The sequence below is a fragment of the Populus alba genome, chromosome 6 (genome assembly GCF_005239225.2).
Source record: "Populus alba chromosome 6, ASM523922v2, whole genome shotgun sequence".
Taxonomy (NCBI): domain Eukaryota; kingdom Viridiplantae; phylum Streptophyta; class Magnoliopsida; order Malpighiales; family Salicaceae; genus Populus; species Populus alba.
Genome location: NC_133289.1, coordinates 2106813 through 2131502, shown reverse-complemented (window position 1 = coordinate 2131502; position 24690 = coordinate 2106813). Strand labels below are relative to the sequence as shown.

Sequence of the window (24690 nt, the reverse complement as noted above, 5' to 3'; positions counted from 1 at the left end):
CTAGTTCAATTAAGATTAACTTTTTTTTTTATTATTAAAACAATGCCATTTCATTTTAAAAACAATTCTTGATATTAACCTGACCGAGGTGATCAATCCGCCGTAAATTTTGTTTGGATAGGTTGATCCGTCATCAACCATGTTTAATTTTATTTTGAAATAGAAACTTGTGGATTTGTGCTCCCTTCTACCATAGTTGTTAGACCTACACTAATTTTCTCTGCCACTACTTGCACTGAAAAGAACAGGGGCACACTTTTACTTGGTATTAGCTAGTGCTCTGGCTACAGGCATTTTCTCTAACACTTCCCCTGAAAATAGGGGACACTGCATCGCAGCCCTTCACTTCATGGAGTACTTGATTAAAAAACCAAAAATGTCATCATTTTATTTATAAAAAATAAAACAACATTGTTTCAATAATAATAATAATAAAAAAAAACACTTTAAAACAGATTAACAAGCCTAGAAGACGGAATAATATAACCAACCCAGTTTATCAATTTAGCTGGTTCGCTTACTCTGGTAAATACCCATTTCGGCATACTGTACGGAATTACAAAGAAAAATATCAAAGAAATCATACTCGCAATTTATCAATGAAAAACATCATCTCCCAGCCATGCCGCCTCCTTGCTTGAATGCCCTTGACTGCTTCCATGGGGACTGAAATCTGCTAGACACAGATATCCACCCAATCTATCTCACACATCGAAAGGGTAAAAAGGGACACAAGCTTTCAGAAACCTATATAGTATATACTCAAGTCATGCATACAAGTTTATCTTCAGTCTCAACTTTAAAGCAGATCCATCCGAAAATCTGTCAAAGAGCTGTATTGAGTTTTTCAAGACAAAGCAAGCAGAAATTCCGTGAAAATAATGCTGAAAAGCTGGAGTGAAAAGGTAACTTAAACTCAGAAACTTTGACAGGTTTGAAAAAATTCCACATTGAGAAGCCATATCAACTGCATTCAGAATCAAAATATGAACACAACAGAGTGAAGTAACTAAATTTTGAAACCTGTGGTAGAACATACTAGCTTTCAGCTCCCATGTGTTTTCAGTGAAAGATGTCACTTTGTTAAGTTCATAACTTTTTTTTTCTTCATATATTTATGGAAATGGCTTGTAACATATCAATAAATAAAAAGAGGGTTATTACATGTAACCCCCCCCCCAAAAAAAAAAAAAAAAAAAAAAATCTTAAATAGTATTAATTTTCTCTTTTATGAACAAATTATAGGTCATTCTTTGTCATTAGCATGATGATAATAGAGTGCTGAAAATGATAAGGGTAACAAAAAATGCAAACGTGGAGGGTATAGTTGCCATGCATGCATTCAGACACACCAGAAAATAAAAGAGCGAAACGAAGAAAGAACCACAAAATCCAACTCGACAAACTTAATCAGAATCCAACAGGGTGAAGTTCACTACATGATTTTTAGACACGGTCTATGAAATTCTATCTACTCATGTAATAAAACGTGAGGATAACACTAACAAACTTAATTAGGAGAAACAAAGAATAGTATTTGAACTAATGTATTATCTTCTGATTCACTCCCACATATTATTTCCTTCTACCACATGGTTATAAGGTTGAAGAGTTGAATACAAAATGCTTTTGACTCCAACTTTAACTCAACTAACTTAATTAAAAACTAGCAGGGGCAAGCCACAAGACTCTAGAAAAGGCCTATGCAATTCTATGGACTCATGTACTGCAATGGACAACAAATTAAGAGACTTCATTTGGACAATTAAAGAATCATTACTGCTGATTTCTCACCTTTTGACTCCCTCGCAACCACCAGCTATTCTGTGGAACAGTGACCAGCAAATCCATAATGCCACGCATTCTGTGGGCCTCATATGCAGTGTTGGTGTTTCAAATATATGAAACAAGTTCAACAAAAAATCTTAAGTGGACTGTTCATTGGATAGTTATAGAGACAAATCTCGAGCTTCTCTCAGGTAGCAATCAGAAGTTATACAATTGTTCTGATTTTAAAACTGGCTATGTTTAGATTGCGCAGAGCACTACTCAAGGGACTTCAGAAAGGAATGCTGCCTTCAAGAGTATTTGATCAAAAAACTACTTCAAAAACTTTGTCCCAAATAAACCACAACCTAAATCACCCTCATATCATAAAAGCAAAGATTTTTCCAAAGCAACCTATTGCTGATGCAAGGGGAAAAAGCACCAATTCTTGTCAAAGTTGTCAAACTTATTTTCAGTACATCCGTGTGAGTAAAACACTTCCATCAATTTAAAATTACAATACCACAGAAAAACCACCAGTTAAAACAGTTCCGCACCATAAAACCAGACTTCTAAAACTGCTCAGTAAAAAGTTGTCAAACCATTTTTTGCATCACAAGACATAATTTTTCAGAATTTATAGTGGTCAACTGATGTTAAAAGTTCCAAAAGCCACACACACACACCCAGAAAGAAAATTTCCTAATATTACTCGAAGCCAGCTGGTGAGGGCTAGGAACTCTCAACCTGCACAACAGAACACTTCCAAAGAGATTATAAGCAGTCTTTGTTACATTATCATATTTGCTATGCACAATCAAATGATTTTCAAATTTGAATACAGGGTGCATCATAGGCGATTGCACCTATAGATCACAGCAAAGTTTCAGTGTTCTAAACATAACATCATTTCAACACAAATAGATTCAGTTGATGAAACATTTGAAAGTATTCAATTTAAGTGAGCAAGACCATGTACATTAGAACACTTAAAAAAGCACAAAGTAACTGAAAGTAAATAAATAGTTTTGTTCAACACCATTGACTTCAAAGAGTACACAGATACTTGAAAGTAGTCAAATTGTTCCCAAAGCTTTTAAACCAAATACTTAAACTCAAATACATATTTTAAAAAAGAAAAGGCACAGGAAATGGAGAAAACATAAACATCATTTGACTTTTTAAGATTCTGGCCTTTGCAGCAAAGAGTAACTTTTGGTCATATTTATAAAGACTTCATTTGCATAAGCTCCATAAACTTCAGAAGAATCAGCAGGCCAGTACTTAAAAGACTGATGCACCTATTTGGGATCTGCAAAATGAATGAGAAAACATAAAAACAATTTCTCAAGAAACGTTTTCGGGCCAGAATCTTTCACAAATTGGTTAAAGCATCACGGAAATATCTATTTAAATACTGAAGCGAGTGAAGACTTAAAAGTAAATGAAGTCGGACAATGAAAATTTCAGCAGTGTCCTTACCTTCGCGTGGAAAACTAAGTCTGAAAAAACCGTCTACCAAATAAATGTTAGCATTGAAATATAGTGCATTAAACGCTAAAAGTGTTCGAACTTTTAAGTGGTCATTAAATGCATGAAAAACTACAAAATGTCTATCCACAAACTGAAAATGGCTTCTTTTTGCCTAGTGCTATAAACCCTGCAAAACTTCTATTTCAGCCTGCAATCTTTTGATAAAAACATGATACAGGAAGAACTATACTTTCTTCCATGATATGCATCCTCTATAGGTTCTAAAGTCCCAATCAATGTGTGAAATCCTGTAAGAATTCATTAAGTACGGAATAACTATTATACCTGATGGACACCTAGTGACCCATATAAGGGGTATATTGCCCATGTTGTCCTCTCCCAGAACCACCCTGTCCCATCTGCTGATTTGGATATCCACCCTGCATAGCTCCCTGATTCGCATAAGCTCCTATCACTCCGGGACTTATGCTCGCCTGGTTCCCATAGGCACCCTGCATTCCATGAGCTGCACTAGGCACACCACCCTGGGTCACAGCCGCAGCAGACCCCAAAGTCCCAAGCAAATTAGTGAGCCCTCCCAATCCAGCACCCTGAGTGGCAAGCAACGCGGTCAGTGCCTGTCCAAGTGCAGGGTTCAAAGCAGGAGCAGCAGCACTCTGATTAAACCCAATCCCAGCACCAGCAGCAGCCGGAGCCATTAAATGACCACCACGACCCCCACTAGCAACATACCCACCTCCATCATTCCTCTGGTAATGCGAGCTTTGCATATTATGATGCTGCTGTGGTGGTTTCTGCGATTTCGCATGTTTTGGCCCATCAACAGCTTTCTGACAATGCAAAATGTGCCCTTCAAAACTCTTATGTGGCTCTTCTAACGCTTTCTTAGCACTCTCAACTGTCTTATAAACAAACAAACAAAACCCTTTCGGTTTCCCAGTCGCTTTATCAAGCCCTAACGGTCCTTCTTCAATCTCTCCAAACTCCGAAAAGAAACTCATCAGCTTCTGAGGATCCAAATTTGCTCCCACATTACTCACATAAATCTTCCTCAGCGTATACTCCGAAACCGGCTGCTGTGTTTGCACAGCAGCAGCAATCGGCCCAGAGGGTCCAGCACTGGACTGTGGAACCGGACCAATAGAAGCCAATTGACAAGCTGCCATCCTATTCCCTATCTTCTTCTGCGGCTCCTTCAACGCCTTCCGCGCCCCACTCCTTTTCTTAAACAAAATAAACCCATAACCCTTCGATTTCCCCGTAACCTTATCGCACACAGCTTTACAGTCCTCAATCTCACCATAAGGCTTAAACGCATTGATCAAAGCCTCAGCATTCGTATCCCAACCAAGCCCATGAACAAAAATCTTCCGGTGCACCGGATCTTGGTCAGCTACTTGCCGGATTTTATCTGCAACATCTCGGTGACCATCCGCTGCTTCACTAAGTAAATTAATCAACTGGTCTTTTCCAAACGGTTCAAGAAGTTTCTCAATCGGCTCCTCGTCTTCGTCATCGTCGTCGTTTAGATTCTCAACAGCTGAGATCTGAGCGTTTTGATTGGTTTCTCCATCTGGATCATCTTCATTATCTTCTTCCTCCTCTTCCACTTCTTCATATTCTTCCTCCTCCTCCTCTTCTACCTCTTCTTCTTGAGGTTCTTCCTTTGGTGGCTCTTCTTGTTGCTGTTGTTTCTTCGGCGGTTCTTCTGCTGTTTCGGTGGATTTGGAGTCGAGCTTTCGTTTTCTAGCCATGGATTTTGAAGAGGAAGAGAGAGTGTTAACGATTTGGTGGCTATGGCTAGGGTTCGCTCGCTTGCGTTGGTTGATGATGAGCTTAGGGTTTTATAAATACCAACAGAACTTCTAGATTTGTTGAAAATATGTGCCTGCCGTGCCGACCTTTTCAAGTGTTTTTATGGGCTACGGCCTTATTTATTGAGTCTCGACCTCAGGTAAAAATAATCTGAATCACCACCTCATGGATCAAACTATTTCTTTTTTCTTTTTCTTTTCACCTCAATCTAAACGACCTGTCATTCAGTTCAGTGGAGATTTTAAACCTCTAATCAACCTAGCTCAAGATTCAGATCATGTATTTTATTCGTGTCATCATGTTTTGATTAGTTCACAGGGATTACCTGAGTCAACTTTAATTTATTTTTTTTATAGATTCCAAATAATATTATTTTAGTTAAAATAAATTAATAATCAATGAATTATAATTTAATTTTTAATTAGATTTTATCAAGTCAACTTGTTAAATTCCAAATTTACTCATAAATAAATCATGTTTTAGAATTATATATTAAGATTTTTAGAACTATAAACTAAAATAACATAATTTTCTTCTTTAAAAAGTAATTTTAACTTGACTTGATTTAGATGAGTCAAGTGACTCACTAAAAAATAAATTAAATTAATTAAGTTTTAATGTATATGTGTTAAATTCTTTGGTTTTCCTAGTCAACTTATCCGGCTGAGTTTAAACCAAATATCATATGAAGGGACCAAACAACCATATATTGAAAGTATAAGGTGTTAAGATTTAGTAAACTATTAAAATGAACAAAATAGAAAACTTAGAGGACCAAACTGGTAACTTACTCTCTTGCTTCTCCTATGTGGCACGAGCTCTTCCATGTACAGAAGTAGACAGGAGAAGATCCGGCAACCAGGGGGTGTTCTAGAGAGAGATAGCAATTTTTGTTTGATAAAAAATCGAGAATCAAATGGAATCACCATTTAAAGAAAATATCCTGAAAGGAAAGGTAGCTTTGATAACAGGAGGTGGATCAGGAATTGGGTTTGAAATATCAACACAATTTGGTAAACATGGTGCCTCTGTTGCCATCATGGGTAGACGCAAGCAAGTTGTTGATTCTGCTGCTGCTAATCTCCAATCACTTGGGATTTCTGTAAGATTTTTGGTTTTTCCTTCTGGTTTTTTTTTTTTTTTTTTTTTTTTTTTTTTTTTTTGTTTTTTTTTTTATGTTTGTTTCATTTCTCGGTAAAAGTTGCTTGTTTTCCGTGACCCATGTTTCATTTGTGTTAGGACAGTGTTTAAATCATCCGATTCCATGTTTCCTTATAGAGATACAGAAAGTAGGGAGCTTTAGTTAATTTTATTGCAAAAAGTTTCTTTTCCCTGTCTTGTGTTTGATTCATGTTTTAGTTTTGTGTGAAGACAGTGTTTTCACCATCTGGGTTTGTATCATTGTCTGTTGCGTATAGTTTAGGATTGATTTATAACAGTAATCCTACTGAAAGTAGGGAGCTTTATTAGAATAATTGCAAATGTTAGACTAGTAGGGAAAGACTCTAACGGAAGAAGCCTTACTGTCTGAATTTCTCCGTTTAATCATTTGATACGTGGAGGAACCATTCCTGGGTTTAATGGTGATCTCATGGCAGGCCTAGATTTCATTGATTATTCATTGGATACTCTTCAGCTCTTTTTTATAATACATCAAACTTTCAGTGGTCTTTTATCTCAAATTCGCATTCATTTTGCTGTGATATCTGCAGGCTGCTGGATTTGAGGGGGATGTTCGCAAGCAGGAAGATGCAAAAAGAGTTCTTGAATCAGCATTTAAACATTTTGGCAAGATTGATATTCTGGTGAATGGTGCAGCTGGCAACTTTCTTGTTTCTCCTGAGGATTTGTCTCCTAATGGATTTCGAACAGGTTTAAGAACTTCTTTTGCATTGTAACAACTGCTAGTCTGGAACATACCGAAGTTGAGATAGAAATTTGATAGAATTTGGACAGTCTTTTGCCATAGCTGATCTTACTTGGGAATTTGGTGGGTTAAAATCACCCTTTATGTGTGGAACTGAACCTTCGTAAAGAATTTCAGCAGTAATTAAAAGATCTTTTTTTAAGTTCAAACTGGAGCATTTGGTTTCATGGCGTTCTTCTGGATGATTGGATGTGCCTTTAGTTTTTAGATAGGATTCCCAAAAAAGGATGGTGAATGTGAAAAATTAATGAAAATATAGAATTAATAGAGATTTGTCCCCAGTAGCGAGAATGAGCTAAGGTTTGCTGGTGTCTTTAAGCAAAGCTGAGATTATTGTTTGTATCTACACTTCACAGTTTGGATATCGATCCTGCTAGCACTTTCACTGTTTATGGCATGGAAATGAACCTTCCTAAAGAACTTCACTGATAATCAGAGATCTTTTCCATTTTTATTTCTTCAAATGTAATAAGGGGTCATTTGGTTAGGATGTTGGACATGCCTTTGAGTTTTAGTAAGGACTTTAAGGGATTAAGAAGGTAAAAATTAAATGATGACCATCGAAATCAATTGATCCATAACAGGTTAGTCAAAGCGTTGAGGTAAAGGTTCACTGGAGCGCTAAGCAAAAATGAGATTTTATGTATAATCTTTTATGAATTGATTATATTATCCTTTGATACTGTAACTAGCTCTGGGCCCACTTATCAGCTATAGGATCTGTCTGGTTTTGACCAAAATCCTATTGTTCTTCTATCTCCCCCCTTGCAGTTTTGGATATTGATGCTGTTGGCACCTTCACAATGTGCCATGAAGCACTTCCTTATCTCAAGAAAGGAGGGCTTGGACAAAGCTTATCTGGAGGTGGAATAATTTTAAATATAAGTGCTACCTTACACTATACAGCAGCTTGGTATCAAATAAACGTAGCTGCAGCGAAGGTCCGCCAAATGGACTAATGGGTACTTTGTATATTTTGCATGTCAAGTTAAGCTTTCTTAAAGTTTCATTTTCCAAACAGGCAGCTGTTGACGCCATAGGTAGAAACTTGGCACTGGAGTGGGGTACTGACTATGATATTAGGGTGAATGGGATCGCTCCGGGCCCCATTAGTGGCACTCCTGGCATGAGTAAGCTTGTTCCGGAAGAGATAAATAGCAAAGCTAAAGATTTCATGCCTCTGTATAAACTAGGGGAGAAATGGGACATTGCTATGGCCGCACTCTACCTTGCTTCTGATGCTGGTTAGTGAATCCTATTCGATTCTAAGTGTTTGTTTTCGGATTTCCCACTTCTCCAATTTGTCTGTCTCCAACAGTATCTAGTAGCGAGCCTTCATGCTTGCACATCATCCAACTTGTCAGTGCACTGGAACTGTCTAATCACTTGTCACTTCTCAAACTAAAATCTATCTTCGCATCTGATATTAACAAGTTCAACGGGAACTTTGAGAACAATGCATTCCTTACATTCAGTATTGAGATACGTTCGGTGCGGAGATCTAACACATATAGGCTTTGTTTTCTTAATGTCTGTGAAAATTCATGGTTTCCATTAGTTTTTCTGATACAACTCAACTCAATACAACAGAGTTTTAGTGGAAGTATTTTACAGACTTACAGTAATCGTTTCCTGTGCATGTGCAATATTTAGTTTGGCCTTTTCATTTTGTCTTCAAATTTCATGTACTTTGCCTGCATTTTTGGTTATAAAATGCACCGAATGTTAATTCTTTTGGACTTCCTTTTTTTTTTGGGCACAAGAGAACAGCTAATTGGTGAGAAATGTTAACACATTCTTCTTTGGTTGAGAAACTCATCCCCTTGTTTAAATTTTAAAGGTAAATACGTCAATGGAACCACTCTCGTTGTTGATGGAGGACTTTGGCTGAGCCGCCCTCGCCACCTTCCAAAAGATGAAGTCAAGCAGGTTTCCCGAGCTGTCGAAAAGAAATCCCGAAATGCACGAGCTGGGGTTCCATCTAGCAAGCTCTAAGTAAGCCTAAAAATCATTTGTTTCCTGCCGGAAAACACATTAGATATTAAACTTTTGGTGTGACATTCTTCCCACTCAAGCAACAATAATAACTGCAGCTCCAAACTCTCCAGTCAGTTGTATTGTAAAATAAAATCATTGGTTTGATATCAGTCTGTAGGTTTTTTCTTTTTCTTTTTCTTTTTCTTCCCAAGGGGTAACAAGTTAATCCATTAGTATTGGCTGATGGATAGGACTCAGGCATTGACATCAAGCATTGTGAAATTTATTCTCTGTAATTTGGCATGCAAATGCATGTATGGAGTAGTACAAAACAATAAAGTCATTAAACCCGATTGAACTAAGCCGAGTTACAGGTTGGGTAAACTGACATTGTTTTGAAAATTTAAAAAATTCAAACTGAGTTAATCTGACTTGATTGTTAATAAAATTATTTTTATTAAAATTATTTTTTATTTTTTTAAAATAAAATATCATAGTCTTATTTAACTTAATTAAAAAACTAAATCAGGTTAGTTTTTGGGATAATTAATTTTCTAGGTCAAGTTCAATCGAGATAAAAAAACTATAATTTAAACCTTTATTTTATGTCGATTTGGCATCGGCAAGTTTAAAGTGTTTTTAATATATATTTTTATAGATATATAACCTCGTCTTCACTGTCTTCCTTTCCTTCTTCGGTGGCCGTTCCAGCTTCGGTCGAAAAAGGGCTATTCAACAATAAAAATAGCCGCTCTCACCTTGTTTATATTGGCAATTTAGTTTGCTCCATCTCAAAATTAACATAAAATTTGCTTAACCTTTCTCGTCACCTCTTCTCGCAGGGATCTGTGGGGTTGAAATCAAATGCATGATTGGGGGAGAAACAAGGGTAAAGTACATTTCCAGTTAGTGTTCTTGTTTTCCTTGCAAGAGGTACTGTGGGATGCAATCTGAATACAATAAGTTCGTGCCTTTCGTGTATGCATTCTTTATCATGCTTGGATATGTTGAATTAGTAGCTATAATCCTCTGGAAAATGTATTAAAACTTTTACTACTAACTAGTTCAAACTTTTTCTCGTAGAAAGTCTTGATCTTATCTCACTATACAGTGTGACATCGTGTTCCTTGTAAGCAGAAACTTTCTTGCTATTACAGTGTTGGATCGGTTCCGTTTCACTTAGCTCTGCATCCCCTAGGGCTTCACCTCTGGCTTGGCCTATTTGGATTGCATCTGTTCTACTCATGGATTATTCATTGTTTAAACTTTCGCCAGAGTAAAATTTCCTGTTCATACTCTGGTAATCTTAACATACAATGAATCTAAAATTACGTGGACAAGGACGAAAACACATTAACAAGCGCCTATCTAGTAAGAACTGCTGCCTAGCATATGTAATTGCATTACTAAGAGCTCAGTATTCAGATACATATAAGAAAAGAAAAGAAAACTGAAAAACTTTTGTTTTCTGTACATAACCACCAGCCAGCAGCATAACATCTGGCTGGTTGACGTGTGTAGCGTACTTCTTGAGCGCATTAAGCATCTCATTCTACGAGTCTGCGCTGGCCAAAGTGATCCTCAAGTTGCCAGATTTGATGCACAGAGTGTTCCTAGCATACTTTCACACCAATAAAATAGCCCCCTGATGCATCATTCCAAGTTCTATCAATCACCTCCATCATCTCATAACTTTGTAATCCTGCTCGAAATGTTTTCCAGTCATCAGGATTTTCTTGGGCAGGCTGGACATCTATAATGGATAGGCCAGTGAATGATTTTTCTCAGGGGAATGGATGGAAGGAGAGATTATTGAACATCTAGGATGAAGGAGAGATTAATAGGATGAAGGAAAGAATCGAAGGCTAGGACTTTTGAGAATCTTGCGACCTAAAGTCATATGCTTGAAGCATTTAACGCTTGCTTGGCAGATATTCCTTTCTTTTTTAAACTTTATATATATAGTAGTAGATTATTAATTGTAGAGACAGGATGGGAGTGTTCTTAAAAGTGGGAATATTGGTGTGCTCTCTCACAAAACTTCTGGCAAGTTTTCTGTCCCATTGTGGCCAATCTAATTTAATTTCAGACATTCTAGACACGTGCCGAACACTTGATTATACCAAAAGCAGTCATCAAATCAGATCAAATGGATAGGCCATCTGCTTAATACTTACCATGCTCAATGCAATAAATACACCCATTTAAGCTGATTTAAAAAAAAAAAAAAAAAAAAAAACTAGCACATTTTTAACCAAAGAAAAAGAACTTCAGACACTAGCACGTGTAAAAAAAGAAGAGAGAAATACCATTAGAGATATTTAAAAAAAAAAATACACAATAACTGAAGCATAAAAGAGAAGGAAAAAAAAATGAAATTCTAGAGGCTGGCAGCTTCAACAAGGATACCTCGAGTGCTATAAAAACAAAATCTTGGTAAGATAAATTTAGTGATATTAAAAAAAACATTAATAATAACAAAAATGAGTCACACACACCATCCAAAAATAAATTCACTCTATTGTTGTCATTTTCGAATTAAGACTTGCATGGACAATTATATTAATTAGGATAAAAAAATATTAATAAAATGGTATATTAAAAACTTAATTATTTTATAAAAATCAAATCAAATCAATTAAAGTTATAATCTGTAGAACTCATTTCATTATATAATAATAGAGTGTGCCATTTTCCATTGGGCAAGTGTAATTAAATCCAATTATAAGCTCTTGCTTCTTGGATCTGTGCCCCTCTAGTTTCCTGGTACAGTATTGTTGCTTGCTGTGCTCTGATCTTGAGGCTTCAAAAATTGGTCTTTAGCACAATTCTTACTGGAGATACACGTCGTGACAAAAGAAGGAAATCTGGAAGGAAAAATTGGCATCAAATATGGCTCGGGTTTTGCCAGTAATTAGAGATGAGAATTGATTAAAGCCACAAAATGGATTAGCTCTCAATGAAGACACGAGCCAGCAGATCTGTTTGGTCTCTGAATTCTGATCCGTAGTTGTGATGAGGAAGGGGTACAAGCTAGTTATTTACAGTGTAGCTACGCTTGCCCACAGCTAACTTGCTAAGGATTTTCATTCTTGAGTGCCCTCAAGATAGGATCGTTTTCATCATCCAACAAATCTTCGTCATCATCAAGTTCATTCAACTCATCTTGTATTGATTGGTTAATCCTTTTGCGAGACTGTCTTCTATGCTTCTTGGGCTCCAAACGTGGCTCTGCTTGCTGGACACCCATGTCTCCAACCTTGTACCTGTGGAAGGTGACACTCAGAATTCAGAAAATGAGACCAATAATATTGACAAAAGTAGGTTGTTCTGACGGCAACCCGAGCCAGAGTAATGGAAGTTAAGCCTAAAGTAACAATGATGTCAATCTAGAGAGAGCAAAGTAGAGTAGTAAACAAGGTTATCAACAACCGGTAGGCATTCATTGTAACCAAAGATTTTGCGAAATTCTTGCTCCAACATTTTGCTTCTCAATAATAAACTAATTTAAGCAAAGCGAGAAGCTCTTAAATTAGAATTTCTTACTTTTCACATATAGCAAGGTTATGCTGTTTGCAAATTAGATGAGTTATCTTAGTACATGTAATGCTAATCATAATCCAAGGAAAAATCCTTGGAGAATTAAAAGGTACAAATGAAACATGAGAAGAATACAGAAGATTTTTCTGTTACATCTTTAGAATAATAAAAATTCCTAGTCTTAGAAACTAGTTGGACAAAAACAAAATAAAGATTTGATTTTTTTCGAGTGATCCGACGGTGCAATATTTTTTTGTGAGATCTGTAGCAGATGCGGTTTCTATTATCTATCTCAGTGATTCCCATAGTCATGATTTTCTCTACAAGCATTCATGTTCAAGCAGCAAAAGATACTAAACCAGCTATTTTCCTACCCTCATATTGCTGTACATAAGCTAAGATCTTGTTACTAACAACATGCACAATAGCAGATTTTCCAACGCATTTAGTAAACTAAGCATGCATTACATACAAGGACCACTCAATCCTTAACTATTTAATTTAATATACCTTACGTCATCTTCCCTCTTGGTTCCAAATGTCCTTAACTGAAATTCTTCCCTGATTCTGATCTCATCAAGAAGCTGGAAATACAAGGGATACCTTTCCCAATCCCCTTTTACTATGCACCCAGGTTCGCCAACATGCAAGCAATCATTGAATGCACATTTAGCCTGTTCATTGTCACCAAGCATTTTCCTTATCTGCAACAAACACCATAAACAAAGAAACCAGGTGTGAACAAAGTAACAATTCAATGAACAGAACCCAAGTAAACCATCTAACATAGACAATCAAAAGGCAACAACTCAAACCTCCGGAAAATACTGGGCAAGAGATTGCTTTGTTACTTTCAACAAACTAGGCTGGCTAAACCCAGGAGTATCAGCGAGATAACCACCTCCACCAAGTGGAAGCAAAGAGACGTTACGTGTAGTGTGCTTCCCTCTACCACTTCTCGTTGAAACTTTACCGACACGCTGATCTTCAAACCACTTGCTACCCATTATCTAGTAAAACCACACATACAATACACAATCATCAAACAAATGAGCAATTCTCACAAAGAAGAACAAATGATCAAACAAATGAGCAATTCTCACAAAGAAGAACAAATGATCGCTGAAAGATCAGACAAACCTACAGGGTCAAACCAATTATCTACTTCAACTTGGGAATTGGGTTTATTCCTCAAAGCATTAATCAAGCTAGATTTCCCAACTCCACTTGGACCCACAATCACTGTCGTTTGATCTCTCAAAACAGAAGCCAAACTGTCAAGCCCCATTTTCGAATCAACACTACAAAAGAGAGGCTCATAACCCCAACTTCTCAATCTAGTATCCCAATCACTCAACACCTGCACAAATCCCCCAAAAAAAGAAAAGAAAATCACAAACCATTAAAGTCAACAACCTGAAATAATCACTAACAAATTCACCATATTCCAAAATAAATCATAAAATTCAAATTTCACATTTAACAAAAGCAATTAAACCAACCAAAATACAAAAGAAGCAAGAACGTGTTTAGCTGGAGGGACGGTGACGAAAACATAAAAGAGTTTCGAAGGTAATTTTCCCCGTCTATTCTGTATCGAGATAGTAACCAAATGCTATCTAACAACACAACATCTACCACATTCCAATAAAACCAAACAAATCCAGCATCAACAAAAACCAAACCAAATCCACTCTCCACAATTCAGTCAAACACCAACTAAAGTACCATCAACAACCCAACACCAACAGCATTCCAAAACAATGAGCAAACCCAAAATCATCAAATCACCCATTGCCAAACCAAATTCACATTCCACAATTCAACTAAGCCAACCACATTTCGAGAAAAAAAAAAAAACCCATTGAAATGAAAAAAAAAAAAAAGCACAAGCACTAACAACAATTAACCTGTTGATCAACAAGTTCTGCTTTATTCAACGCCAGAGTAATCGGAATCCCAGTAGATTCGGCCTCAATCAAAAACCTAGTCAACACAAATGATTCCAACTGTGGTTGCTCAACCGAAAAAAGAACCAACAACCGATCCACATTCGCTACCGGCGGGTCTAAAATATCCGAACTCCGTTGAAAAACATTCTCAATCATTCCTCTCCTATCTACCCAATCAATTGACCCAACCACCACCTTATCACCAACCAAGACTCTCCGTTTTATCTTCTTCAACACCGCCCGAACCACGCATAGCAATTCAGTTCCAACTTTACTACTACTACTACTACTAGAATCTTCTGTCTTCTCAGGTTCGGCGGTGACAATCACGCGCATGAAGTTCGCTTGGGAAGCGGCGACGGTGCCGATGGCTTGAGAATCGGAGAGGTTGGTAGGGGTGTGGTCAGGGGAGAGGATCGGAGAGAGATTGGAGAAGTCTTTTTTGGAAGTTAGGTTTTTTTTGGCTTTGAGGAGGTTTTTGCTTGGTGGTTGTTTGCGGGAGACATTGGGTTGGTTTTGGTGGTGTCTGGTTGCGGTGATAAGGAGAGGGTGGTGGTTCTGGTGGTGGCGGAAGAAGGTGGGAGTGCGATTGCGGGAGAGGGAAAGTGAAGAAGGGATTTGCATTGGCGCAGTTAGTTACATGTAATTTTGGTGGGAAATGAATTTCGTCTTGGATGTTGAGATTTTTACAGGGGAGGATTAGAAGGTGATTAAGAGAGTTTTTTAGCTAATAATGATGATTATTCATGTTCTTAAAACTCGGTCCGACCGACAGGTTGACTTAGAAAACTAATCTCAAGAGAATTTTAAATTAAAATCAAATTAAATTGATAATATATTGCTATTATTTTAATAAAAATAACTGACATAAGATAAATTTTTAATTAAACCAAATAAAATATTAAACAATTAACTTAAAAAAAAAACTTATTGTTTTAATAAAAACAATTAACTGAATAACCTATAAATTTACATATAATCTATGTTATTTTTTTATCGATCCCAGAATCGGGTCTAAATCGGATCTGACGTGGTGTCTTGATGAGTGAAGAACAGCACTACAGTAGCTGACTAGCTGTTAGGGTTTTATCTGGTGGATCAAGGGATTTGTATTGAAGGACATTGATTGGAAGTCGAGGACTAAGGAGTCCAAGACACGTGGTTCCAACAACGAATACAACAGCGTTTTTCAAGATGAAGGCAATTGGGACACGTGGCTTTAAGCCACTCGGCAAATACATTTGGTTTCTGTAATTTTCTATCCCGTCCTTTTCTTTTAAGCACACATTAACTTTGATTAATTAAAGTTTATAGAATATGGGTAAGAAACTGGAGTGGATAAAATGATTATATTTTTAATTTAAAATATTATTTTTTTACTTTTTTTAATATTTTAAAGATACTCTTCTCCAAATTCAAATTGAGATAGACACAATATTATTATTATTATTATTATTATCCTCCTCCTCCTGTCATAAAGCCTCCACCGCAAGAACAATCCCGCCTAGAAAACTTGGGAAGACGTTTCCACACCACAGAAACATCTCAACAAGAATGGCAACAATTCTCAAGTTTCTCCCCATCTCATCATCATTATCCATTTTACCTAGTTCCTATGTCCTTTCATCGATCCACAGCAAATCATCAATCAACTTTTCATCTCTGTCTAAGAGAGCTCATCATCCTCTAGTCTCTTCGATATTTAAACAGGACACTACCAGAAAATACTCCACTTCCTTTCGCATATCTTATAGATATTACAACGTGGAAGATGATGGTGAAGAGAATTGTAGCTTTGAAGAAGCAGCTGCCCTTTTCAACAAGAGGGAATACTACAAGTGCCATGATGTTCTTGAAGCTTTGTGGATTAAAGCAGAAGAGCCCACTAGGACTCTTTACCATGGGATTCTTCAGTGTGCTGTTGGATTCCATCACCTCTTCAACCAGGTTTGTTTGTTTGTCTCTTTATTGTTGTTTGCTTATCGATTTGTAGTGGATTTAAATTAATGGCGTGTGTAGAATCATAAAGGAGCGATGATGGAGTTGGGAGAGGGACTGTGTAAGCTGAAAAGGATGGATTTTGAGAGTGGACCTTTTCATCAGTTTGAGCAGGAAATTTCTGCAGCCCTTGATTTTATTTACCTCACTCAGATTGAGCTAGCTGCTTGTGAGTATATATTACTTACGTGTGATGAACAGAAGATTGCTTCAGTTCGCGATTCCAGCGTAATTTAAAAGGTTGATTTTGTAGGTGGAGATGATCTATGTTTGGCAATGTATCAATCAGAGAGATCATACCAACTTCTCGGAGCCTATGCTGCTGGGCAACATTTGTACAGGCTGCAGAACAACCCTAATGATGGTACATACATAGTTTTCCGTCCTCAGATCAGTTCTTATTCTGGCGAGCCACAAAAAGTAAAGCTTCCAACCCTTAATGCAGCAGACGATCATCTTATAGCCTACGAATTTAAGTGAGTTTATGTAGGCAATGATTTCTATACTTGTAAATAATATTCTATTGAATTGTGCAGGAAAATTCAAATTACAAAGATTTTAATTTAGCCATTTTATGTTAAGTCGCGCTCCTCATCCACTAATATATAGATATTGCACGAATATTTCTACATGGCGCCATAAAACATGCACTCTCTCTCTCTCTCTCTCTCTCTCTCTCTCTCTCTATATATATATATATATATATATATATATATATATATATAGTTTGCACCGCTTTACCAAACAAAACCTTAACTCATCAAACTTCTATCCTCTGACACAAGCTCCAGAACCTCGATCACTATCAATAGATAAATATACTAATGTCTGGTTGTGAATGAGTTACTTGACAGATCAGAAAGTAGTTAGTTTTGATACACAAAGGGTCCGAGAATCCCTTTACGATTCTAGATGGAACATTGATTATTTTGAAAGGATCAATGATCAATCAAATATAGCAAACCATAAAGGTAATAAACATTTGAGGGCAAGTACACCTTGATGGATTTGTAGCAATGTGGTGCTAAAGGCGCCATCCTAAGCGACGATCTCAAGGCATTGGAAGGAAGGGAAATTAAGATGGCGAGCCATGTTGCATAAGAAACTCTTTGCAAGTAGGGACATGGAGACTCCATGAAATTTGAATGGAGATTTGTAGTAAAGACAGCCTTGCTGTTGCCTAGGACATAAGTGGACGTGTCTATACTTGAAAGAAAACCCTACTTAAAACTAGTTTCGAGTCGGCAGGTTAAACTACCAGACGAGGTTTAATAAGTATGATGAAATTCACGTAAGTCGTAATTGAATGAAAAACGGGGTGTAAGAAAGAAAATGAGTTGGAGCTCATCAAGTCAGTTCCCGTCCATTTTCTGACAGCTAAAAACGAAGGAAGGAACCAGATTGGAGGAGAAATACAAGGTGGTCTTCTGCAATGGAAGTCCAAACGGTAAATAACATTAATCAGAACTTCTATCGCTTAGCTCACCCAACAAAATCCAAATGAAGAGTTATTATCACCGCAAGACGGCCATTTGCAGCAAGGCTTATGCCTGATCAAGTTTGATGGGAAGCTATGAATGTTCAGATGCCATGGATCCATTACAGTGCCTAAACCAAAAAAAAAAGAAAAAAAAGCCTTAGTCAACATGTTTCATCACTATCTAAGCTCCATTGGACCTTCGTAGCTTGTCCTCCGCTACTTGGAGCCTCCGGTAGCGAAAGTAGACGAATTGAAGCAGTATCTAGTCAAGACATTAGGGTTCGACAAAAAAATGGAAGACAACAGGACTCATCTTATCCAGGTTGACAATCAAGTATGGAAACACATAAGCCAAGTGGAATTCACAATCTTTCCTAAGAATTTAACTGTGAGTTAATAAGGATACACAAGTGTCAAGCAGCACACAACCTCCTGCGTCCACCAGCCATGGTAGGTTTGCTCTGATCTTTGACCATGCCAAGCTATCGACTAGTATGCTATTGAAAACGTAATAAATACCAGACCCAAAATTAGAGAATAGAAAAGCAGAGACAAGAATGAAATCAAAGATGGTGGTGGGGCGGGGGGGATTGTATGCACCTTGCTACATATGTGATATTTCCAACCAGAGCAAAGACGAACATTAATGGATTAAGCCCCTGAGTAGCATAGAAGAAATTTAGCACAACATTTTGGATAGGAGAAACTGTTAAAGATATAGTGGCTACATAATTGTGCTGTGGAACATATATCAGCTTTTATGGAAGAACACTGAAGTTATAGGTCAATATACTTTACCTCAACCTTGCCCCTCTTGATCTGCAAAATTGATAAACCACCAAAGTTGAATTTAGTTGTAGAAATTTAGAAGACAAGCATTGCTAGTTAAAATTAGAGGAAGCAACAATACACCACAGACACTGCAAATGTTCCAGGAAAATAAAGAGGTGGAGGGGAAGAGTGTTTCAGTCATAGTTCTGCCAAATTGATGCTTTTGGTTAGTGAACGCGGGTGCAACCGCAGCCATGCCCGCATTCCCAAACAGGCACATAACATGTTATAACTACCATCTCCTGTGCAGTCTTCTGAAATGAAGATAACCTTCTGGCATTGAATAGAAAAAAAACATGCATGCATTACTGAATGCTGATAATATTGGTATATTGGGAAGATCATCTTACATTTAGGCAGATTTGAGGAAGCCGTCCACCCATGTAAATAGCTGCCATCGACCAACCAAGGAACGTTCCGATTGCATTTCCATCAATATCATTTTCATGTGACATTATGCTACTTGTCTGAAATCCGTTTCAAGAAAAACAACATAAGAAATTATCAAAAGAAAATTTAAAAGGGATTTTTTAGAAAAAGTTGTCTATAGTTAAGCAGCATATGAAAGCCAGTGACTAACTCCAGGATTATGTTTTACCATCTTGCATATATACTATCCTCTATCTCATGTGTTATCCTACATTTAATTGAATCATCTCTAATGCACAAGAAGCAGAAAGCTGGATGACCAACTTAAATAATAGTAGGGAAAAGGGGGAAATTTACTTTGGAGGAATCTGTAAAAGAAAGACAGGAAATCACCATTTTTTCCACAATGATCGACAATTTAATTCACTAGGGTTGCGTTTGGTTAATTAGTATCCAAAGACAGAAATGGCAGAAACATGTTTGGTTGAAAAGACAGAGATAGAGACATGTCACCAATGTCTCCATCTTTTTTGTCCCGAGATATTAACGATACCTAGGATTTCTTGAATGAAACTAAACTTCAAGTTGGGATACCTGCAAAATCTTTCTTCCTACTTGAATGAAAATTCCTTGATTTTTATTTTCAAACACCCTGTCAAGCCTGCTGTTTGCTGAATGGTGAAGATTAAGTGTTCCAAGGAATGTGACTGTGACTACAGATACCTGAAATAAAAAATTGTCTGTGACTATAATAGAATGTCATATTTAGTGTAGAGTTCTTCACAAAACATGACTGCAAAAGATTGGTATGTATCCTAACCACACATAGCATGGTTTTGGTGTTCAAATTCGGTGCAGGTTGTGTGGCTACATCTTCACCAAGCAATGGCTCTTCAATTGAATTCCTAATCAAAAACGATGGAGTCATTCTTTGTGCTAAAAAGGATCCTACTGTGGGAGTATGGCTGCTTGAAAGAGATCTTGCTGACCTGAAAGAAAAATGATCAAAGAAAATTACATTTGTGACATCACCATATTGTATAGATATGAATTTCAATTTCAATAGCATGATCGCATACAAGAAAAAAATGCAGAGAAGTTTGTCAACTTCAAATATGGAACCAAAAAAGGCTACTGTATTTCAGATCAAAATGGGGCTACAGCATTCAGTAACAGTTTTTGCAACCATGGGTTCATGGTGGAATGTTCCACCTGGAACTCAGGTATAAATCCAAGAAAAGTCCCTGACAAGAACCAAACAAGCACCAGCATAGACTGGAACAACCACATAAAAAAAAATAAAGCTGAGGTTGTGATTCAAATCTAATGCATATTGACAAATTCAAGAAGAGAAGTTTACGCGTAGTATAGATCTCTTTCAGGGGAACTTTTTTGAGGAAGTGTTGGGAAAGGAATTGGTGAACTCAAACCATTTGTTCCATCAGGAGCTGCAGGCTCATTTCTCTGTTGATCAGCACTGTTGACTTGTGCACCAGCGTGACTATTTCCTTGTTTAATTCTTCCAGCCTCTTCAGAATGACTGGAGACAGGGCCCTGGATTACAGGGAAGAACATTAACAGCGTATTACATGCGCAAATACTAATCTAGAACCTGAACAGCACATTACAAATAGAAGTGCAGAGATTTTTTAGCTACTTGAAGAAGTCAATAAACAGCATATCTGTCATCAAATCTATTGACATAAATTTTCATTTATATTTAAGAAAAACCAAATTATAGTACTTCTAATTTATGCAGAACACATTGGAAAGGAAAATGTTCCCACGGGACGGTCACATTCATGTTCCAAAACATTTCTTCATTGAACCATATCCCAGAATTCATAAATTATAGATTAAAATCCAGCACAAACATGAAAAAATTCAGTCTTTTTGCTCAGGGCCAAGCTTTGCTTCACAAAAGTTAGCACAATTTTCTGCCTCCAGAATCCACCTACAGGACAGTTTGTCTCCTTTTGACTCGTTCCAAGAACTTTGATCTTTCACTCAAAAAAATACATACTTAAATGTTGAAAATTGCTGTTAAATTATAAGAATAAAAAAGATCCTTACCTTGAGGCGTCGTCTATTGCATTTCAGACGATGATAGATGTGACCATAGTAAACAGTTTGTGCAGTCAGAAGTGTGCTAGTCATTGTATACAACTGAAAAACAACAAAGCATTGTAAATGAATTGTTCAATGACAAGAGACCAACTAAATTAATAGCAAGACCATATTAGAGAACTTGTAGTCTTTATCAGAATTCTTACCACTGCCATGTAGTACTGTGTTGGAAGCTGCAGAATCAAGCATAAAACTACAGTTAAAACATCATTGAAATCCAAGGTGAACAGGGATGATATAACCATCAACTAATCTTGAATTTTAGCTAATTAATGAAATCTTAGGTTGCATTTGGTTAGTATCTAAAGACAGAGGGGTAAAAAACATGTTTGGTTAAAAAGACATTGACAAATTAAGAGTACAGTTTTGTGAATTTTTGTCAGGAGGTCTTCCCTTTGTCTCTAATTTTTTTTTATTTTTATCTCAAGACGTTAACTAAACACTTAAACTAATTCATCCTAGAAATTTAAGCGGGAAAATGCATATGTAATCATTCAAAACCTCACAATTTCATGGGATTATATAACATAATAACAAGTTTATTCAGAATTTCAACAAGTAAAGTGGATAATCAAAACAAGCAATCAGTAGAATTAGAGGTAAAAGAAAAGGAAGAAAAGACCACTTACAGTAGCTGGTTCCAGCATGCAGCCAAAAACATTAAAAAGATCCCTAAAAATAAAAGCATTACAAATTAACATAACAAGCAAACATATTATCAAAAGACATAAAGCAAGAACATGGCACTTCAACAGATATCTCACCCAATAATCCATGTCAACAAGAAAGCAAGGGAAAGTCCTTCAGTGGATTTCTCCTTGTAGTTTGTAACGATTTGAGGTATCTCAGCAGCACCCCAACTCAAAACACTAATCATACCTAAAGTTAATGAAACCCCATCTTTCATATTGCAAAGACAATACTCCATGTAAACTCTTGCCCATTGTGAACAATGCTGAGGGCAAATGGGCATAGTGCTTTTGAAAAAATCCATTATTTTTCACCCTTAATCTGCAATAAACCGAAAAGAAAGAGAGAAGAACGGAGAGACAGATTAGAACCCAGTCTGTATAGAGATTTGAATGATATGCTTATAGAAAGAAGTCACATTAGTATCGTAATCTTTTTATAATAATTTATTTGAAAAGGGTAAAACAAAATATCATTTATTAATCAAAATGCTTATTTCTGATAAACGGCAAGCTCAAATCAAATAACACTATATTAAGAACTAGAAAGAAACAGCAGGGCAACCATTACAGACTAGTTCCAAAACCAATGGCACAGCCATTAAACAAGGAAAATGGATGCATGGACAAAAAAGGAAAAGTTCATATCAAGAAAATCAAGCAGAACGTGACATGAAAAAGGTAACCTAACCGTTATGTTATTAAAAAAGAAAACGTCCAAAATAATTAATATTTTGCATTATCCAATGCTAAACACAGAAAGCATTCAATCAATCATAGTAAATACGAAATAATTTCCATGTATAGAAAACAACATATATAACCAAGACAGAAACATAACTATGAATCCTTACTCCCGACATGGATGGATTGTTTTTTTTTCATAGTAAACTTTAGAAACATCTGTAAGATCAGTTACAGCTACGACTATGGCTATGGCCAAAACAGATTAAGAAAAACAATATGCACATGAGAAGATTAACGTACAGTTAAGGGTACAGCTATACAGCTACGGGTATGGCCAAAACAGAGAGAGGTTGGAGAAATGGAGATTTTGACGGGATTTTTTTCACTGCCTTTTGACTGATGGCAGTGTAGGCTATTGATGGGGTGGGTGGGAATTAATTTTTTTTTTTTTTTAACAAAATTTTTGGCATTTGATAAGGATGAGAGAGCGGGAAGGAGGGGGGCAGCAGCATAGTATCGTTTGTGGTTGGAGCTGTGCAATTTATAATGTTCGGTAAATATTTTAAACACAAATTTTGAAGATAGGTCCCACTAAAAATTAAGTTTGTACTGCCTGTTTTGGAGAAGCAAAAACACTTTTGCCCACCTGTTCTCGAGAGAAAGAAAAAACTCAAGGGCCCACCCAATTTGTTGTTTGCTTCCTTCATTCAGCTCAAGTTCGAGTTTACAGTGACAAGTGTATTCATTCACTTAGTACTGATCACATAAATAGTACTAGGTGAATTAATTCGCTAGTAAACAGTGACTATTATTCATTGTAAGGCATCGATCTTAAAAATTATTTTTTAAAAAAATTAATTTTTATTCAAAAACTAATATTTAATATTATTTAATAATACTATATAAATTAAAAAAAAATCTCATTATAACATAGCATTTATAAAATTTGATTACGATTCCAATTTTATTTCTAATGATATTTTACTTGATTTTATTATACATTTAAAAAATGAAGAAAATCTATAGTTCTCATCTGATGAAGTCCTTATCAAACGTGATGAAATTATAAATAAACTAATGAAGCAATTAAAAATATTTGATATAAAATATTATTTATTTAATAATATAGTATTGGTAGTTAAATCTATAATATTTAAATTAAGAAATTATTAATATTAATATATATATATATATATTCCTTTTAATTATTTTATAATTTTAATTTAAAAAATATGTTTAATTAAATATATTTAAATTATTTTTTATTTAATTTTAATTTTCAACCACAGTGATGTCACGAATAAACGCTCGTAGATAGATTAATAAATGGAAAAGGTTTTTTAGAATTCATTTGGCTATTATTGTTTGACACGTGGTTGCTTAACTTGTTACTGCTGGTATGTTCCCCTTAATTTATTATATTAAGATTAATACGGATATTAAACCCAGTTATTAATCCATCCTTTAGCGTGATGTAAGAATTTAAATTACAATTGATTTTGTTTAACATAATTCACTTCATAGATACAGTTAAAAATCAGTTCATTTTACAAAAAAAAAATTAATAATATTACTTTAATTTTTATATAAAAAAACATATTTACCCCAATCAATCCAAACTAATCAATTCGTTCAACCTATACGCTGGACCAAGGTCATCCTTCCCAGACGTTGTCATGGTTTATTGTTATTTATTTTATTTTATTTTAATCTGTAATGGTCGGTTTTTAAAGAGAAAATCAATTGATTTTGACCATAATTATTTACCTTGACCTAACTCAACTTGAAATTTGAAAACGATTCTTCATAATAGATTCTTAGTTAAATCAAATAAAACATTAATTCAGGAAAACTTGATTAATCTAACTTTGGTCATCACCGGAAAAAATAATCAAAACAATATCATAATCTATAAGTTAACATTTTTATTTTTAATCTTATCCCAAATCCATCTTATAGCTATGATTTTTGAATCAAGAGCTAGTCCTTTCTTAAATTCCCAAGTTCTAATCCCATCATTTAAACCTGGAACTCGAA

General features: G+C 36.0%; 5 protein-coding genes and 1 long non-coding RNA gene across 11 annotated transcripts; 2 read left to right on the top strand and 4 right to left on the bottom strand.

Annotated features, from left to right (window-relative positions):
- Positions 1-362: 362 nt before the first annotated feature.
- Positions 363-1980, bottom strand: LOC140955682 (uncharacterized). 2 transcript variants are annotated; one of them, XR_012170076.1, is made up of 2 exons: positions 1795-1980; positions 363-833 (listed from the first exon to the last, which is right to left on the bottom strand). It is a non-coding gene; the product is annotated as an uncharacterized lncRNA (long non-coding RNA). The 2 variants fall into 2 exon arrangements; XR_012170077.1 differs by having other exon boundaries at positions 479-822.
- A 9-nt stretch (positions 1981-1989) lies between these two features.
- On the bottom strand, positions 1990-5190 carry LOC118052953 (UBP1-associated protein 2B). 2 transcript variants are annotated; one of them, XM_035064058.2, is made up of 2 exons: positions 3586-5190; positions 1990-2514 (listed from the first exon to the last, which is right to left on the bottom strand). In XM_035064058.2, exon 1 carries the CDS (start codon positions 5013-5015, stop codon positions 3597-3599), a length of 1419 nt encoding a protein of 472 aa, XP_034919949.1. In that variant the 5' UTR covers positions 5016-5190; the 3' UTR covers positions 1990-2514; positions 3586-3596. The 2 variants fall into 2 exon arrangements, with proteins under 2 accessions (XP_034919949.1, XP_034919947.1); XM_035064056.2 differs by lacking the exon at positions 1990-2514 and adding an exon at positions 2764-3079.
- Positions 5191-5888: 698 nt separating this feature from the next.
- LOC118052952 (peroxisomal 2,4-dienoyl-CoA reductase [(3E)-enoyl-CoA-producing]) lies at positions 5889-10158 on the top strand. The gene is made up of 6 exons (XM_035064055.2): positions 5889-6178; positions 6789-6948; positions 7775-7944; positions 8025-8247; positions 8844-8998; positions 9823-10158. Exons 1-5 carry the CDS (start codon positions 5993-5995, stop codon positions 8996-8998), a joined length of 894 nt encoding a protein of 297 aa, XP_034919946.1. The 5' UTR covers positions 5889-5992; the 3' UTR covers positions 9823-10158.
- Positions 10159-11576: 1418 nt separating this feature from the next.
- On the bottom strand, positions 11577-15223 carry LOC118052951 (small ribosomal subunit biogenesis GTPase RsgA 1, mitochondrial). 2 transcript variants are annotated; one of them, XR_012170237.1, is made up of 6 exons: positions 14431-15223; positions 13665-13880; positions 13336-13530; positions 13031-13224; positions 11954-12246; positions 11577-11847 (listed from the first exon to the last, which is right to left on the bottom strand). XR_012170237.1 is itself a non-coding variant. In XM_035064053.2 (5 exons), exons 1-5 carry the CDS (start codon positions 15094-15096, stop codon positions 12057-12059), a joined length of 1461 nt encoding a protein of 486 aa, XP_034919944.1. In that variant the 5' UTR covers positions 15097-15223; the 3' UTR covers positions 11577-12056. The 2 variants fall into 2 exon arrangements, 1 of the variants encoding a protein (XP_034919944.1); XM_035064053.2 differs by having other exon boundaries at positions 11577-12246.
- Positions 15224-15917: 694 nt separating this feature from the next.
- LOC118052950 (uncharacterized) lies at positions 15918-17051 on the top strand. Its single transcript, XM_035064052.2, has 3 exons — positions 15918-16419; positions 16492-16639; positions 16724-17051. The coding sequence occupies exons 1-3, from the start codon at positions 16027-16029 to the stop codon at positions 16948-16950; spliced, it is 768 nt and encodes a 255-aa protein (XP_034919943.1). The 5' UTR covers positions 15918-16026; the 3' UTR covers positions 16951-17051.
- Positions 17052-17883: 832 nt separating this feature from the next.
- LOC118052949 (vacuolar histidine transporter YPQ3) lies at positions 17884-23187 on the bottom strand. Of its 3 annotated transcripts, none has more exons than XM_035064051.2 (13): positions 22954-23187; positions 22042-22288; positions 21907-21949; positions 21424-21450; positions 21224-21316; positions 20511-20704; positions 19971-20139; positions 19745-19873; positions 19132-19248; positions 18749-18769; positions 18551-18609; positions 18357-18447; positions 17884-18212 (listed from the first exon to the last, which is right to left on the bottom strand). In XM_035064051.2, the coding sequence occupies exons 2-13, from the start codon at positions 22269-22271 to the stop codon at positions 18132-18134; spliced, it is 1254 nt and encodes a 417-aa protein (XP_034919942.1). In that variant the 5' UTR covers positions 22272-22288; positions 22954-23187; the 3' UTR covers positions 17884-18131. The 3 variants fall into 3 exon arrangements, with proteins under 3 accessions (XP_034919942.1, XP_073265906.1, XP_073265905.1); XM_073409805.1 differs by lacking the exon at positions 22954-23187 and adding an exon at positions 22821-22926; XM_073409804.1 differs by lacking the exon at positions 22954-23187 and adding an exon at positions 22808-22892.
- Between the last annotated feature and the right edge of the window lie 1503 nt (positions 23188-24690).

What these genes read in the sequence shown, in the direction of transcription:
- LOC118052952 (XM_035064055.2), top strand. Translation starts at nt 5,993, where the DNA reads ATGGAATCACCATTTAAAGAAAATATCCTGAAAGGAAAGGTAGCTTTG. An exon ending in TCCAATCACTTGGGATTTCT is followed by an intron (nt 6,179 to 6,788) that starts GTAAGATTTTTG and finishes TGATATCTGCAG; the next exon opens with GCTGCTGGATTTGAGGGGGA. An exon ending in TAAACGTAGCTGCAGCGAAG is followed by an intron (nt 7,945 to 8,024) that starts GTCCGCCAAATG and finishes TTTTCCAAACAG; the next exon opens with GCAGCTGTTGACGCCATAGG.
- LOC118052949 (XM_035064051.2), bottom strand. Translation starts at nt 22,271, where the DNA reads ATGGATTTTTTCAAAAGCACTATGCCCATTTGCCCTCAGCATTGTTCA. An exon ending in GCAATAGACGACGCCTCAAG is followed by an intron (nt 20,705 to 21,223) that starts GTAAGGATCTTT and finishes CCTGTAATCCAG; the next exon opens with GGCCCTGTCTCCAGTCATTC. An exon ending in GAAAGAGATCTATACTACGC is followed by an intron (nt 20,140 to 20,510) that starts GTAAACTTCTCT and finishes TTTTTCTTTCAG; the next exon opens with GTCAGCAAGATCTCTTTCAA.
- LOC118052953 (XM_035064058.2), bottom strand. Translation starts at nt 5,015, where the DNA reads ATGGCTAGAAAACGAAAGCTCGACTCCAAATCCACCGAAACAGCAGAA.
- LOC118052951 (XM_035064053.2), bottom strand. Translation starts at nt 15,096, where the DNA reads ATGCAAATCCCTTCTTCACTTTCCCTCTCCCGCAATCGCACTCCCACC. An exon ending in TTGCCCAGTATTTTCCGGAG is followed by an intron (nt 13,225 to 13,335) that starts GTTTGAGTTGTT and finishes TGTTTGTTGCAG; the next exon opens with ATAAGGAAAATGCTTGGTGA. An exon ending in AAGAGGGAAGATGACGTAAG is followed by an intron (nt 12,247 to 13,030) that starts GTATATTAAATT and finishes CACCTTCCACAG; the next exon opens with GTACAAGGTTGGAGACATGG.
- LOC118052950 (XM_035064052.2), top strand. Translation starts at nt 16,027, where the DNA reads ATGGCAACAATTCTCAAGTTTCTCCCCATCTCATCATCATTATCCATT. An exon ending in TCCATCACCTCTTCAACCAG is followed by an intron (nt 16,420 to 16,491) that starts GTTTGTTTGTTT and finishes TGGCGTGTGTAG; the next exon opens with AATCATAAAGGAGCGATGAT. An exon ending in TCAGATTGAGCTAGCTGCTT is followed by an intron (nt 16,640 to 16,723) that starts GTGAGTATATAT and finishes TTGATTTTGTAG; the next exon opens with GTGGAGATGATCTATGTTTG.